The sequence below is a fragment of the Misgurnus anguillicaudatus genome, chromosome 3 (assembly GCF_027580225.2).
Source record: "Misgurnus anguillicaudatus chromosome 3, ASM2758022v2, whole genome shotgun sequence".
In the NCBI taxonomy this organism is placed as follows: Eukaryota; Metazoa; Chordata; class Actinopteri; order Cypriniformes; family Cobitidae; genus Misgurnus; species Misgurnus anguillicaudatus.
This window is the reverse complement of record NC_073339.2, coordinates 31,776,751-31,794,857: the sequence shown is the minus strand read 5'-3', so window position 1 is coordinate 31,794,857 and position 18,107 is coordinate 31,776,751. Positions and strand designations below refer to the sequence as shown.

Here is an 18,107-nt window from a genome sequence, read left to right as displayed (position 1 = left end):
AAGACACTTGTGCACAATACATGCAAGCATTTAAAACGCAGTTAGGCATGCATGTAGGCCAAAATGAGAACAAAAACAATCAATATAAAAACTCACCAGCTGTAGCCAGGCGTTGGTTATTAATACCTGATTTTTTTCATCCTGGAGAAAGTAAAGAGAAAACAGAGTCACCATCAAATGAGGATATAAATGACGGATTACTTTAATCTATAAACCCAACTATTTATACGAATAAAGACTTTGTTGTCTTCTTTTGCCCTCTGTGTGCCATTCATTCTTTATCTCTTTCCTTCTCACATCCACAAATGCACACTTCGCCTTGGAGCCCTCGAGATAAGGCCGTAATAGAAAAGCTGCTGTATGACACACAATGAACGCAGCAATCTAATCTTTAAGCATTCTCACAATGTTACAATCACCATTAGAATGAAGATCTTATAGTAAACCTTTTGGGCTTTCAGCTTTGATTCAACAAGCTTTTATCTGAGTCACAGTCTGTCTGCATGTCTGTGTGTTTGGGCTTCAAAACATTCTACTTTAAAAGATGTTAGTTTAATTCAGAGAAATTTCACCTTTGATTTCCTTACACTTCATTCAGTTTGGACCAGGAATGATCCGCAATGTCATTAATTTGCCATATTTTTTGTTTCTGGTCCTGCTAGCTAAACAAGTTAGTGAAACATAGCCTCAGACCATTCCAAATAAAGTGTAACACAGCTTATATACTGTACGGATAGTGCGGTATCTAAAATATTTACATTACATTTACATTTATTAATTTAAGCAAACACTTACAAATTAGAATTAGAATTTAACATGTCACCTTTTTAGGCATTAGTACGGAGCCCCCCTGGTCACCACTTGGAAAAAAGAAAACAATCCGTGATCACGGTTTTGGAATTCGTCCCCTCAGTTTATAAACCGTACTCACGGATTATTACTGTAAACTGTTCCCTCTGTTTTACAAACGGTGCGCTTGGATTAATAAAATTTACGCACGAGTTAACAAATTTGTCCGTGCTCTCAGATTTGTAAACCGTACCCTCAGTTTTTGCAATCCGTACCCACGAATTTATAAACCATGCGCATGCGTTTACAATCCATTCTCACAGTTTTAACTGGATTTTCAGCCCCTCCCTTATTTTAGAAATTGCTTTGTTGCTTTTATTCATTCTTTCCAAGCTTCCTATTAATGTTTGATATTTTCAGAAATTAATAAAGTTTAAACTGTGTTAAGCTGTTTTATATGTTCCTAACTGAAAACGTGCTTTACCTTGTACGTAATATTTACGAAAATATTTTAATCGGATAAATAAAAAATACACACTTTTAAACCACAACTTTTCGTCTAGATCCGGTCGTGAAAAGTTGTGGTTTAAAAGAGCATTTTTTTTTTCTTGTCAAAAATGACAATCGTTCGCTAGATAAGACCCTTATGCCTCGTTTGGGATTGTTTATAGTCCTTTGAAACTCCGTTAAAAAAACTGCCAAGTGTTGAGTTAAGTATTAAATGTTGGGCTCTATCAAAGTCAATCAAAACGAGAAAAATCCTGCAATGTTTTCCCCAAAAAACACAACCTCCTCTGGACCGAACAACGAAAGACATCAACATTTTGGATGACATGGTGGTGAGTAAATTATCCTATTAATGTTTTCAGAAATTAATAAAGTTTAAACTGTGTTAAGCTGTTTTATACACTGTAAAAAATAAAGGTACGAAGCTGTCACTGGGGCAGTACCCTTTAAAAAAGGTCCTAATATGTACCATTTAGGTACAAATATGTACACTGAAAAAAATGGACTTGGTGGGTCTTTGAATTTAAATAAAATAAACATGTATATGCAAAACAAAATATTTATATTCCTTGTGTAAACATAATTTAATTGATTAGGATGAAAATGTTTTGTTTGAATGTAAAATGAACACATTATTCTCACATTGATTAAAAATGATTGAATTGAATAGTTAAAGCAATAAAATTGAGTAAGCAAACAAAACGGCACCTCCTGAGCAGCAGGGGCAGTATAGCTCAATGAGAAGGACGTCAACTGCCATAAAAGAAGAATAAACATCGTTTGTTTTGGGCGCCAAAATGAAGACTCAGCAGCAGTCAGTCAGTCAGAAGAACCCTCTCAGACGGACACCACGTTATTAAAGTAAGTTCTATTATTTATTTATGTTCACTTTATACGTGATACATCTTCACTAGATAGACAGTTTTTTTTTACAATATGTAGTCATTGCAATGACTTGTAGTAAAAATTAGTTTGGAGGAGGTTGGTGGAGTAAGTTAACGTTACAGTCAGTCAGTCAGTCAGTCAGTAACTTAAGTGTAAGGCTCATAAAGAAAAACAGCGTTTTAAAAATGTCAGCTGTATAACGTTATTTCTTGTTTGGTAGTTTTATCCGAGTTGAAAACTGTCAGCTTTGAGTTGACTTTTGAGGCACTTTTTACTCAGCTGTTCTATGGAAACGGTTCAGGACAAATAAAACGCTAACCAAACGTTTTTATTCTGTCCAGAGTAACGTTATCCATGTAAGTAATTTACCAGATGATATCAATTGACTACATTAATAATAACATTGCGTATTAAAAAAACTGTCTGCTTAATCAGATTATCAGACCCGCGTCAGTTATTCATGACTTCGCTACGCCACGAGCAACACTTGATTCTATCAGAAAAAGCTTTTTTAAATGTCTCGCGTGACGTCTGGTATATTAACTGAAAAAATTGCTTTATAGTGCCACACCTTAAAGCTGACATTTTCAGAAGAGAACCGTGTTTTAAGATCTCATTTTGTCCAACATTGCGTCCTATGACAGATATAATACTTATTTCATTATTGTTCTGTGTATGTGTGACCTTCATCATTTGAGGTTATGTGTTGATTTCACCTCTGAATATTTCCTCTTATAGGTCCATCATCCTTTCATACGCTACACACTCAAAAGCATTGGTAAGTCATCAAAAAAATCTTATTTTTGTAACTAATATACATGTATTATTTTTTGACTCGCAGTACTCAAATATACAATGTTTGGTTAATTTGTTTTCAGATTAATGCTGAATTTAACCCCCAGGGGTCCAAAAACGCGGGGACGCGTTTTGACGTGTTTTCTCCTTATCATAGCAGAATCAACTTAAAATACTCCATCATTAATAATCAAACACTTACGTGTTTGACATCATTTGAAACTCTGAAGGGTCCTCTTTAAGTAGTGTACATTCACAATAACAACAGATCTTTGTGTTTTTGTCAAATAAAGAAAATAAACAGGGTGCTCATTCAGACATTTCTGTCTCCGCCAGCTGTCTCTCAAATCACGTTACAAAAATTAGTTGAAACTCCGCGAATATTCGTCACACAAACATAATACACATATCCAAAGAAAGCCTGAAATGTCTACTTTTAAACAAGCTAATTATTATCAAAAACAAATATTTCCTGTTTATATAATCTGCATTGAAGTAAAGAGAGTACCGTTTTTCCTGGCTGAGCTCATTATCTATAATGCGGTCACGCCCACACGCTGTTGACATGGTAATGAAGAGACGAGCTGTTCAAACCAGCAAAGCGTAAAGTTTGATCAGATTTAAAGACTTTACCGCATGTTTGGATTATAAACTTTATACACACACGTGAGGAATATCTTCATTTATGTCTGGACATTGAGGAAGAGAAGCGTTTATCTTTAACGTTACCTAAGAAGAACAACAATGGAAGGCGCAATGGAGGCGGATATATTCCTGAAGAAACTGTAAGTCATTTGTCTTCATTTATATTTGCTATCATGTAATATGTTATGGCTTGTGCAGTTCAGCCTACATAAGCAACCTCAACAGACTGCACGCTTCGGATTGAAAAACGTTCGCATTGTTTACAAACGAGTAACTTACGCGTGATCACGTAATGGCGGATTTCATTGTTTGCGGTACAGTGTTAGACACAGTTATTCACTTTCGTATCCTTCATGGCAACTTTGAGTAATGCTGCACTGCTGTGTCTTTTAAGTGTGTGCTGTAAGTTAATATGATTCCATGTTTACATGCTTATTTACAAACGAGTACGCGTGATCACGTAATGGCGGATTTCATTGTTACATGCTGTACAGTAGACACTTTCGTATCCTTCGTGGCAACTTTGAGTACCGGTAATGCTGCACTGGGGGATCTGCTGTAATATGATATTGTTTACATGCAACGCATTCCATACATTGCGCTTTACACACGACACCGTTTTATTATGAGCTCCGCGTTATTTACACGGAGACTCGCCTTTTTTTTAAATTATAAATTTACCTTGGCCAGTCTACCTAGGTGTGTGAAAGACGCCAATCACGTGACCAAATGGTGGCGCAGCGGTAGTGCGTTAGGCCGCCACGTGGTAGACCCGGGTTCGAAACCCGCCTAGGCCGAGTTTTTTTTTTATACAGTATATTGAGTAAATTGAGTTTAGGCGACCACCGTTACAAGCAGTGTTGGGTGTAACTAGTTACAAAGTAACTAGTTACTGTAATAATATTACTTTTTTCAGTAACTAGTAGTGTAAGGCATTACCCGTCTGAAAATGGTAATATTATTACAGTTTTCCCGAGCTAGTTACTTGCGGTACATTCGCCAGTAGCACCTTCATCACACAAGGCACAAAACACAGAGAACAAAAGGGAAGGGGAGGAGGGCGTGAATGGAACAGTGATTGGTCTAAGTTTGGCACAGGGTATCATTTACCATCACCGATTGGTCGACACCCGGCAGCCAGCAGCACAGAGCGGCAGCGGCACACTCAAAGACAGATCGGGAAAGTTGAAGCGTCAACAACGGCCAGCTCTTTTTCAGAGGAAGGTTCCCAGCAACAGAAAGCTAGTTTCGACGGGTGGAGATTCAGTCATATTTTATTATGTTCAACGGAAGGAAAATAACTTGACGGTGAAGTGCACACTCTTTAATGTTTCTCCGAACGCTGGGCCCCGCGTCCGGTAGCGGGTAATGAAGCCAGCATTTTCTTGGCCGTATCTTGCCCAAATAAACATTCTTGTCCAGAAAAAAAAATGTAACTAGTAATATAACTAGTAATATAACTAGTTACTTTCTCCAGGGAGTAATAAAGTAAAGTAAGGCATTACTATTTTTGAGAGTAATATGTAATACGTAATATATTACTTTTTTGAGTAACTAGCCCCAACACTGGTTACAAGTGCTATCATTTACCCATCAGTTATGTATGTAAGGGTATTTCTGTGAACAATTTATGCTAACAGCTGTTCATAACTCTCTTACAGGTCTGCATCCCTCTCATCAGTAAACTATGAAGTGGAAAAACATATTCACACTCTTTGGACATAAAGTTGTATGGTAACATGAGCCACATGAAGTTTACAGCTCTGTTGTTTATCAGTTTCTTATACAAGTTAAGTTTTTGAATAGGGTCCTACTGACCTTCATTTCTATTTTGATTATATTGTTAACTTCTTAATAAACTTCAAACAAACATGTTCATTTGTCCTCACATTCTTTACTGTAGTTCCCTCCTGCCTCATTATTATGCAGCTCATTATGCAGCTCATTATGCGAGCCTTTGTTTGCTAGCTGTCAATCAATCCTTCTCGCATACGGCCCCTCTAAACAAAAAGTGTCTTACAATTTCTAAATCAATATACTGGTTTATGAGAATAAGTAGGCAGGATGATTTTCACATCATTTTAAAGAAAAAACTCTAGACTACTAGATTCTGTTTAGGAAAGTCTTGTTAAAACATGTTTAGTATGGGTTTTGTGGACTTATATCAGTGACATAAAATTTTTGCTTTTTTAAAAACCACGCATAAACCTTTTTCTCTCAAAAATACAAACATGTACATACATGTAGCTCATATAATATTTTAGCCCAGTTTGTGCTGAACACAGTGGTATGAGACACTTGCCATTATTATGTTTAAAGCAACTGAAAAAAGACCAAATGTAAGAGCATGTCAGAACCTCTGACAGTGTCCCAAAATGGTCGGACCCCAGAGGGTTAAAAGAATCACTACTGTCTTATGTTCCTGCGTGTCACCTGGACCTCCAATCCAAAAACCTGATGAAACTTTTCTATCAGAAAGGAGGACAGCTAGCAAAAAGACTTGGAACAATCAATGATCAAATGACAGAAGTAAGTAATATAGATTCATAGACGTAAAAATGTGTAAACCTTGTTGGAAGTACAGAACATTTAGTATGTTTTAGTTACATCTTTTGGCACAAGGGTCATTAAAACACCTGGGAAGATTTAAAGGGGTAGTTCACCCAAAAATAAAAATTCTCATCACTTACTCCCTATCATGTTGTTACAAACCTGCACAAATGTCTTTGCTCTGATGAACACTAAGGGGCCAGTCACACCAAAAGCGCTTTAAACGCTTGCAAACGCAAGGCGCAACGCACTGCCTTTTTTAAAAAAGAGCAGTGCGGCGCAGCTTTTCATATTGCTAGGCAACCACCGAGTCAGCTGTCTTGTCAATCAAATATTGAAGTGTGAGCGCTCTTTTGCTGTTAACTGTCATATTAGCAGAAACTTTAAAAAGAGGGCGCTTGCTCTGACCTTGTTTGAGGGTGAGAGGTGCACAAACACGCAGGAGAGAGTGAGCGAGTGGAGTCCGGTTCTTCAAAGCAACTGTAAACTTCCCTCACCACAACGTAAGGCCCGCCTCTCCCCTCATTCGATTGGACAATGGAAGACGCGAATGACGTCAGGCGCTTCTCCGCTCTCAGTGTTCCTTCAAAAACGCGTGCGCGGCAGAAAACCACAAGGAGCTCGGCGCGCATAAACAGCGCGCAAACGTGCCCTGCCCATAGAATATCATTCAAAAAAGGCAACTGCCATAAACGCTTTTGGTGTGACTGAGCCCTTAGGAAGATTTTTTTTTAAGGAATGTTTTGTACCCAAACCAATCATAAGCCCCATTCACTTCCATAGTGGGGAAATATAATACTATGGAAGTGAATGGGGCTCATGAACAGTTTGGTTGCAAACATTTCTCAAAATAAATATCTTCCTTCGTGTTCATCAGAACAAAGACATTTATACAGGTCTGTAACAACATGAGAGTGAGAAAATGAGATAATTAACTTTTGCTGTGATTGTCAGGTATGGTAGCACACACTTGAAATGTGGCCTCTTTATTTAACACACACACACACACACACACACACACACACACACACCTGGAGCAGTGGACAGTGCAGCTGCCTTGCTTTGTAACCCATATATTTGTAACCAATTGTAACATGCTGTGGCAATGCACATGGGTCTGTATACTTGCATTTATATTTGTTTGCATTGTACTAATTTCCAATGACACTTTTATTGTAACAGTAACTTTTTTCTGTTTCTTTAACTAAATTGGTCTGTTTTGTACAGGGCATGGATGAAGTCAGCATCAGTGAGGTCATTTGAAGACACCACTGTTGGGATTTGTGCTCTCAAACAACATGCTTCTTGAAGAAGAGGATCTTTGTATAGTCCTGGAAGGCATGAAGGTGTTGCAACATCGTGCCATGTTGTTTGAGCTGATATATGCCCTAAACCTGAGCTATCCTGATCTCCGCTTTATTTTTGAGGAAATCCAAAAGATTTTAATGGAACTGCATTGAGCGTAACTTCAACCAACAGTTTCTTTCAGTGAAAGGATCAGAAAGACTGTGCTGCTCATTTATGTTCTTTTTATTTATCTGTTTTAAGTGTTTTCTCTTATTAAAACATTAACAGTTAGCTGCTCAGAGTTGATTTTGGAAATGGTTGTTGTATTTTGTTTTTGTTGAATCTTTGATTATCAGTTTATACAAATGCTGTAGCTCTGACTTTCTGAAGGATTGATATTTTCCAGTTTGTAAATCCATTTAAAAAATAATAGTACTTATTGTTTTGCATGTCTCTTTGGAATGCAGTGTTTGTGTTTTAGCACTTCTAAATCTACTGTGATAGTAACTATTTTAAACATTTGGGTCAGTTTTACAGATGGGGGTTTTCCTTGTACCAGACTTTTGCAATGCCTTAATTTGAAAACATATTGCACTGACATATCTTGACATATATCAGTGCCATTGTTTTGTCTCAAGATGTATTCCAGTGTTGTTTTTGTAAGGTAGGTTTGTTTGTAAACTTTTTTTGTAAAAAATATTCTAATATAACTACTAGGGCCTAGTCATGGCTTAATCTACAACCTGTTTGGGAAATTGCCCCTTTATGTATGTACTGCATGTGCTGATTGTTGTAATAGTTATTGACTGTTAATGAATTAATGTGTAGTGATTTAAATGAATTGATGATCTGAAAGCAGTGGTTTGCCTAAATATCACTAAACATTTGTTCAAAACTCTTTGCTTTTTATGCCAATGCAAATGTATTTTGTATTTAAAAAAAGAAATAAATAACATTTGGATAATTATGAGTGATTATTCTGGTGCCAGAGACATAATGAAATTGCTTTAGAGTTACATAATCCCATAATATAAGCATTAAAAAAGCATGTTGGAATTACAGATGAAAATCTAGTCCCCTTACATAATAAAATTACTTAAACATTACAAAATAAATGTGTTATAGTAAAGAGAAATAGCACTTTGAGTCAATATATTTATATTAGACTACTTAAAACAATTAAAATGTTTTGGTCTGACACATAAAAATTATATGAGGAAAATTATATTGGTTTTACACAATCGGATTATGTGGGACCGATGTACACATTAAAATTACGTAAATTGAAAGGATTTTTTTTTTCAGTGTACCTTTAAAGGTACATTTTGGCAGTTCAAAGTACTAATATGCACTCTTTGGGTACAAAGATGTACCTTTTTGAAAGGGTACTGTCCCAGTGACAACTTTTGTACCTTTATTTCTGAGAGTGTACGTTCCTAACTGAAAACGTGCTTTACGTTGTACGTAATATTTACGAAAATATTTTAATCGGATGCTACAGTAAACAGATATCTTTGTGTAAAATGTACAGATGTTATTTAGATTCTTTCATCAAATAAAATAAGTATTTAACTAACAAATTATTTCTACATATCCTTTCTATTTCTTATACCTTTTAATCAATGCCACACTAAGGCTGGCTATATTTTCGTTTTTAATTGCTCATTTCAAATTCATATTTTATGTATTTTACATCAGCTTATTAATAAAGATTAAAATATTATTAAGAGCTGCACAATTATATACATATAGGCTGCGTTCACACGGTACCATAATACGGTTGTCAAAACCGTATTTGAGTCCTTAAGACGGTTCCGTTCACACGCAGTTCGGTTATTTACGGGTTTGACAACCGCATTCTATAACCGACTTCACACCCGTAACTTTTCGGGTGTCACAACCGTATTTACAGAGAAGCTGTGCCGTGTGAACGGAATCGCACTGAACAACCAGTTGTCTGTCACGTCATTCGTTGCTCTTGTGTTAAGATAACGTTACAGTGCATGAAAATGACTGCAAACTACGCACCAGAATTGTTCCATAAGGTTAATGTGATATTATATTACCTTCATAGACGCCACAGAACATATTACATTACGCATAAAATTGCGTGCAGCCAAGTAAGTGAGTAAATATGTTAGGGTAGGGTATATATAAAGTTTAAACTTTAAAAGTGGACGATTAATATAATGTTAACTGTATAATAAAAGGGATATAAAAATTAGCTGTTTATTTACTCACCTTTTATCTTCAGTAGAGCAATAAAGAAGATATTTTGCAAAAAAAACCCATCTGTGATTCATATAATGCAAGGCAAAAGATGCGTCACTTTGAGAGGTCAAAAAGCAGATATATCCAATACAAAAGTAATCTCCATGACTCCTGGTGACATTTTTTGCTGCTTGTGAAGCAAATCGGTCGGTTTTTGCAGGATATTGAGCGTTGTTTACAACATTATTAGCATCCATAAAGAACTGTGGCAACATATAAAGTGCGCTTTTTACACTCCCGCTCTTTAGGTGGCGCTAAGAGGCTGGTTTTGCCTGCGGTTGGTAAACCATACTCTCTGCGCCACCTACAGAGCGGGAGCGTAAGCGCACTTCCTATTTGGCTGCGTTAATGGTTTAAATAAAGTTCGATTTCTTGCAAAAACGGATCGATTTGCTTCATAAGTCGTTATGATTACTTTTATATTGTATATATCTGCTTTGGTAAAACGTGCAGTTGCTGAAACTGATTTTATGTTACTTCATTTTGGAAATTAAAACTTTAATAAGGAACCACCCTTGTTTATTTTTCTCTGCACAATGGTAAGCGTTACACCAGCCAGCTGTTTTTGTTAATTAAATAAATAAAGTTTTCCCCATTGCATAAATAATACTTTTTTTATATTTACGTCCGTCACTATGGTTACAGGCGCCGCGTGTAACTAGCATACGGGTTTGAGGTCGGTTGCTCGTTCATACAAGCAGTGTTCTATTTGTGTCTTTAATTTGCTGTCTGAACAGGACACTTCCAGACTCACACCTGTAAGTAAATACGGTTGTCACTCCCGAAATTTTGTCGTGTGAACGCACCCATAGGGTGCGTTCACACGACAAAATTTCGGGAGTGACAACCAAGGGTGCGTTCACACGACAAAATTTCGGGAGTGACAACCAAGGGTGCGTTCACACGACAAAATTTCGGGAGTGACAACCAAGGGTGCGTTCACACGACAAAATTTCGGGAGTGACAACCAAGGGTGCGTTCACACGACAAAATTTCGGGAGTGACAACCAAGGGTGCGTTCACACGACAAAATTTCGGGAGTGACAACCAAGGGTGCGTTCACACGACAAAATTTCGGGAGTGACAACCAAGGGTGCGTTCACACGACAAAATTTCGGGAGTGACAACCAAGGGTGCGTTCACACGACAAAATTTCGGGAGTGACAACCGTATTTACTTACAGGTGTGAGTCTGGAAGTGTCCTGTTCAGACAGCAAATTAAAGACACAAATAGAACACTGCCTGTATGAACGAGCAACCGACCTCAAACCCGTATTCTAGTTACACGCGGCGCCTGTAACCATAGTGACGGACGAATATATTAAAAAAGTATTATTTATGCAATGGGCAAACTTTATTTATGTAATGAACAAAAACAGCTGTCTGGTGTAACACTTACCATTGTGCAGAGAAAAATAAACAAGGGTGGTTCCTTATTAAAGTTTTAATTTCCAAAATGAATGAACATAAAATCAGTTTCAACAACTGCACGTTTTACCAAAGCAGATATATACAATATAAAAGTAATCATAATGACTTGTGAAGCAAATCGATCCGTTTTTGCAAGAAATCGAACTTTATTTAAACCATTAACGCAGCCAAATAGGAAGTGCGCTTACGCTCCCGCTCTGTAGGTGGCGCGGAGAGTATGGTTTACCAACCGCAGGCAAGACCAGCCTCTTAGCGCCACCTAAAGAGCGGGAGTGTAAAAAGCGCACTTTATATGTTGCCACAGTTCTTTATGGATGCTAATAATGTTGTGAACGACGTTCGATGTCCTGCAAAAACCGACCGATGTGCTTCACAAGCAGCAAAAAATGTCACCAGGAGTCATGGAGATTACTTTTGTATTGGATATATCTGCTTTTTGACCTCTCAAACTGACGCATCTTTTGCTTGCATTATTTGAATCACAGATGGGTTGTTTTGCAAATATCTTCTTTATTGCTCTACTGAAGATAAAAGGTGAGTAAATAAACAGCTAATTTGTATATCCCTTTTATTATACAGTTAACATTATATTAATCGTCCACTTTTAAAGTTTAAACTTTATATATCTCACTTACTTGGCTGCACGCAATTTTATGTGTAATGTAATATGTTCTGTGGCGTCTATGAAGGTAATATAATATCACATTAACCTTATGGAGCAATTCTGCTGCGTAGTTTGCAGTCATTTTCATGCACTGTAACGTTATCTTAACTCAGTGCTTCTCAATTATTTTCTGTCACGCCCCCACTAGGAAGAGGTAAACATTTCGCGCCCCCCCAACTCTCTCCGCCGCGACTGCAAATAGTATAATTTGTCTATAAAATTACACATCTGCAAAACATTGTATCCTTATTAACATTGAGAAAACACAAGAAAACACAAAAAAAGAAATATCGGATCAACTTACACCAAAGAATAACTTTATTAACATTGTTTTTCAGTCTGTAACAGAAAAGACTTAAAATGCATCAATTTGCCTGAAATAAAAAAATCAATCCTTATTTGAAGTATAATAATTTTTGACCATTTGATACTGAAAAATTAAATTAAATATAATCAATAAATAATAATAAAAAAAACAAGCGGCTTATCAGCGTGATTGGGGTGTAATGTCTTTAAGTGACGGTGCAAAAAAAATCACTTCCTGAAAAAGTATTTTCCCCGGGGTCTCGCGCGCCCCCCCTGGTGTCACTTCGAGCCCCCCCTGGGGGTCCCGCCCCACTATTTGAGAAGCACTGTCTTAACTCAAGAGCAACGAATGACGTGACAGACAACTGGTTGTCCAGTGCGATTCCGTTCACACGGCACAGTTTCTCTGTAAATACGGTTGTGAAACCCGTAAAGTTACGGGTGTGAAGTCGGTTATAGAATGCGGTTGTCAAACCCAAAAATAACCGAACTGCGTGTGAACGGAACCGTCTTAAGGACTCAAATCCGGGTTTGACAACCGTATTATGGTACCGTGTGAACGCAGCCATAGGTTTTATATACACACACAGGTGCACCACACGTGTTTTTTGCTAGTTTCCAAACTTCCAGGTGCTGAAACGTTTTGGCTCTCCACATGTTGTAAATTCTTTATCTCCTGTTTGTAACAAATAAAGTATTTTTAAAGTGCAAACCTTTTTTTGTAAATTATTCTTGTAAAAATACTTTTTGAGATTACAGTGATCGTGTAACTAAACTTTTTCATCAAGATTAGTTTTACATAGGGAGGTGGGGTAAAGCAACTTTTATCAGAGCTTCTCAGGGATTTTAGTTTCATACGAATGTTCCATGTCAGTAAAGATTACGGCGACTTTTACCTTCTGTAAAAAGGTCCGGAGAAATTACCTCAGGTAATACTTATCCAGTGCGAATAGACCAGCTGTAAATATACACATAAATTTCATAATTTCCTGTTATTTTGCGAGTTTCTTTCAAATATAAAAGCACTTAAAGAAGCATTTACTTGTGTTCTAGGCGGAAAAAGTCAGTGACAATTCAGTTCCTAAATACCACCACACTGAAAAAAATGATTTATTGAATTTAATCAATTTTTTTAAGGTAAGTGGTTGCAATCATTTTATTTAAGCTACATTTAAACAAAAAAGATTAGTAAAGCAAAGTAAAATATAAAACTTTTGTTTAAATGTAGCTTAAATAAATTGATTGCAACCACTTACCATAAAAAAATTGATTAAATTCAATGAATCATTTTTTTCAGTGCACACAGACTTAAAAAAAGTCCAAATCACTTCTCAGATGCATGGAACGGTTTAATTATCGAAACTGACGTTCTCCCCAACCTGAAAATAAACACAGTGTTTCGAGTTTTTCTTGTCTGTGTTGTTTGTGATATATCAGAAAGCAAGAGGCTTGTTCGACTTCATGTTCGACAACCGGATGACGTCAAAGTTTCGTGAGAACAATTTAAAAGCAAACTCCTCTGTATGATTTCATGAATCGCTCTCGCGGTACTTTGACGTCTGGCTGTTGATTCTTGCGGCGCCACATGAAGTCGAACAAGTAGTGTTGTAGTTCTCGAGACCGGTCTGAACACCACTTTTTAAAGGTCTTGGTCTCGTCTTGGAATCGACCGCATTTTTACTCTGTCTCATCTCGGTCTCAGACAAAGATACGGTGGCCCTGAAGTGCAAACCACAACAACAAACCACCAAACAACAACAACAAACCAAAAAAAACACCACAACAAATCAAAAAACACTGCAACAAATCAAAAAACAACAACAAATTAAAAAAACACTACAACAAATTAAAAACCAATACAACAAATTAAAGAACACTACAACAAAATAAAAAACAAATACAAAATAAAAAACACAACAGCAAGTTAAAAAAACACTACGGCAAATTAAAAAACACAACTACAAATTAAAAATCACTACAACAAATTAAAAACACAACTACAAATTAAAAAACACTACAACAGAATAAAAAACCATAACAAAATAAAAAACACAACAGCAAGTAAAAAAACACTACAACTAAATAAAAAACACTACAACAAAATAAAAAACAACTACAAAATAAAAAACACAACTACAAATTAAAAAACACAACAACAAATTAAAAACACAACTACAAATAAAAAACAGAACTACATTAACCTACCGGAAGAGGTAGGTACCAGTGGGCAACATGAGACATTGCTGATTGGATGACACTGCAGTTCGGCTTTTGAACCGGAAGTTATTCTTCCTGTAGCGCGTGGTTTGGAGAGGAGGAAGGACAGCAAAATGTTTTGCCCAAACTGCGGAAAAGAACTGGTTGAGCCGTCCCCGATCTTTTGCAGCGGCTGTTGCAAAAGGCTTAAAGAAATATCTACCATCAGAGACACCCAACAACCTTCGAGTAAGTTAATAAGAATAGTGTAATGCTCACGTTGCTTGTGGATGTAACGTTAGCTTACTACTATCGTTAGCGGTTGCCAGACCCTACCCTTAGCCGGCCCCAGCAGCTGCTACATTTGGGTCATCTGTAACATTCATGTTTGAAAAAATGCGCTACAGGAAGAATAACTTCAGGCTCAAAAGCCGAACTGCAGCGCCGTCCAATCAGCGATGTCTCATGTTGCCCACTGGTACCTACCTTTTCCGGTAGGTTAATGTAGTTGTGTTTTTTAATTTGTAGTTGTGTTTTTAATTTGTTGTTGTGTTTTTTAATTTGTAGTTGTGTTTTTTATTTTGTATTTGTTTTTTATTTTGTTGTAGTGTTTTTTAATTTGCTGTAGTGGGTTTTAATTTGCTGTAGTGTTTTTTTAATTTGTTGTTGTTGTTTAATTTGTTGCAGTGTTTTTTAATTTGTTGTGGTGTTTTTTAATTTGTTGTAGTGTTTTTTAATTTGCTGTAGTGTTTTTTTTAATTTGTTGTGGTGTTTTTTAATTTGTTGTAGTGTTTTTTTAATTTGTTGTTGTTTTTTAATTTGTTGTTGTTGTTTAGTAATTTGTTGTTGTGGTTTGCACTTCAGGGCCACCGTACAAAGAGGACTCGGAATTTTAATTCAAAACCGGTCAAGACCACAACTGATGGCACATCACAAATTTATTTTTTATCATTAATTTTATGCAGTTTTTTCAGGTTTGGCATATGATGTTGGCATTGTTTAAGCATTGTTTAAGTTTCTCCCGATGACAATTTTTCTAAATTTATTACTAAAAACACCTGCATTGTGTAAAGTGGATGGCAAGCCATGGAAAGAAGGTTTAGAATAAATGGTTAAGTTGATTTCAGCTCTTTAGTGTTTGTTCACTTTTATTTGCTTATAGACAAAGATAAATTCCCACATATCATAGGAGTGAAAAAAGTGCAGGCAAGACAGACATTTCCTGAATCTCGCTGTTTTGTTGACTGCAAACATCAGCAATGGAAGAGATTGCCTCCACGTATTTTATTGCGGATTAAATAGATGCAACTGAAATACCAACAAATGCATTTACATTAAATTGTTTATAAGGAGAATCAACAAAGCCGAACTGTTCATTACTGGAAAAGGCTACTTAGTAAATGTTGAGATGAAATCTAAGTCTAGTGGTAATACAAATTCGTTTCTGTGTGAAATATAAACAGCTCACAGTACAAATAATTCGACACAAATACAAAAGTTAAAAGGAATTCATTAAAAATATAAATGTCATAAGTCAAGAACAAGTTGAATAAATATAAAAACTACTACAGGAAGTGGAGTTTTTAGAATTAAGAAGTCATCAGCTGACATCCCGGGCCAATGAGCATTAACCCGTGCTTTTTGTCAACGCAGTCGGTGGAAAGCAACTGTGCCCAACTGCAGAATCCGACAATCCCGCCTCGTCATCACGAGAGTTTATTTTTTGCACACGTCAGCATGACATCAAAGCAAGTTGGACGTAACTCTGACACTTTTCTTACCGTCATGCATCTCGCGGCCATCACCGGTGATCGATTCTGCGCAGAATTTGCTCATCTCAAACGAGCCTAATGTGCGTAAAAGTGGGAGGGGTAACCAGATTACGCAGCGCGTCACCTCTCTCGTCGTCACACAGTGCGTAATCGGGTTACCCCTCCCCCTTCTGAATGTTTTACTGAGATTTCTAATCCCGTGCGAATTGACCATCAATATTACAGACATCCTGTCATAAAATTACATTACGCCATCTATCCCCCCTAAAACTCCCGTAAAAATAGGGCTTTAAATAATGACTTTTAAAGAGAACCAAATATTTTCTTAAAAAATATTTTAATAAATAAAAAATGCAAATTTCTTTAACATCAATCTTAAAGTTCAACCCTAGTTAGTGTGTAATGTTGCTATAATAGCATAAATAATACCTGTAAAAAGCTCTAAGTTCACTGCCAGGCGATATATTTTCTTTAACAGAATTCCCCTTTCAAAGCCTACAACGAACGGCCGGTTTAACTACATCCCTATACTTCCTGCTTTAATGACGTCAGTAAAACAGTTTTCTGACTAAACTCTGCCCACAGGAATATGTCAGTCGCCAGCTAAGCTAACGGCAAGTTAAGTTGCAATCGAATCACAACACATTAAACAAACTACACAATCAGAACTCTTTACGTATTTCTGAAGGAGGGAACAAGGAAGACATCAGCCTGTTTTGATCAAAACAATCAAAGCTTCAAAACACAGAAAGAACGGGACCTTTAAACTGGTTGTCTTCTTACAGTTTTTCCACTTACAAAAAGGGAATGAGAGATGAGACTCTGATTGGTTTATCGCACGTTACGCCCAAAATACACAGTTTTGCTTACCACATTTGCAGATGTCTTGCTTGTTTCAAAAAGGGACATTTTTAGAAATAGGAATAGTTTTAAAGTTGGAGGAGAAGAGAACAGCATAAAAGAGGCTTTTTATGGATGGATGTGCATAGATATTAAGATCACGACATGAATTACTCCAATCACCAACCCAAAACCCGATTATTATTATTACACTAGCTCACGGCATAGAGTTGATTTAAATGGTCTTGTTGCAGCTGATCTTGAATTTCAGTTCAAATCTTGAATATCTCCCCGGGGACTGATGATTATGTATGCTGAAGAGGCTTCTTGCTCCCCCTCTTCAGTTCCACTGTCACTGAGCTTCCTGCTTAATGTGTCAAGATGTCTCGTTTGGCAACCGCAGAGCAAAACCACATTTAACATTTGGTTCCCTGGACATTTCACGTGTAAGAGAGGGTGACGGTTATGAAAATGGGATGAAACATAACAACTGCAACCTGACACTAAAACTCATATGTTACCAAACACCAACAGTGTTCTTTTAAGTCATCAGCAAGAGTGCACAAATTATATTTTTAGATTTTCAGTTTTTTTTCTGATTAAATTATTTTTTACATTATTTTTCAGGCGAAATCCAGGCTAAAGTTTTATAATCTAATTATGAGATTGGGAGCATCATCCCCTGTATTTATTTTTTAATTATATTATATTATATTATATATTATATCAAACAGGTGACTGTTGCAATACTTAAGCAATGCCAGACAAACAGTGAACCTTATAAGAACTATAACATAACAAACATTTTCACACTTATTAATTATTATTATTTATTTACTAATAATATTTTTGTATCTGTTCTCATATTGTACTCATGTCTTTTTACCTTTTAATTATTAAAATATTTTTTCTTCAACATATCTGCCAAATCTCTGTTACTTTGACTGTCACTGACTCTCTGATCTCTTGATATAAGGTCCCTAAACATCTCTCATCCTCCTATTCTCCATGTGTGTCATATCTAAGAGACAGCAAGAGGCACATCCCAAATTCTACATCTGTTAACATAATACGTCGGTTGCCTGTTTGATCGTTTGCTTTTAACCTCATTGCCTGTCTGTCATCTATTTTTTACCTTGTGAAGCACCAGAACACTGTCTTCTCTTATT

At 36.5% G+C, this 18,107-nt stretch overlaps 1 protein-coding gene and 2 long non-coding RNA genes across 3 annotated transcripts in view; 2 read left to right on the top strand and 1 right to left on the bottom strand.

The window, feature by feature from the left end:
- chrna8 (cholinergic receptor, nicotinic, alpha 8) overlaps nt 1-18,107 on the bottom strand; it is a 94,846-nt gene that overhangs the window by 36,758 nt on the left and 39,981 nt on the right. The window contains exon 3 of the mRNA XM_073864525.1: nt 101-141. Coding sequence (XP_073720626.1) covers nt 101-141 — 41 coding nt within the window. The remainder of the gene's footprint in view (nt 1-100; nt 142-18,107) is intronic.
- LOC129446330 (uncharacterized) lies at nt 3,070-5,493 on the top strand. The gene is made up of 2 exons (XR_012368244.1): nt 3,070-3,761; nt 5,283-5,493. It is a non-coding gene; the product is annotated as an uncharacterized lncRNA (long non-coding RNA).
- Nucleotides 6,016-8,386, top strand: LOC129427295 (uncharacterized). Its single transcript, XR_012368243.1, has 2 exons — nt 6,016-6,150; nt 7,399-8,386. It is a non-coding gene; the product is annotated as an uncharacterized lncRNA (long non-coding RNA).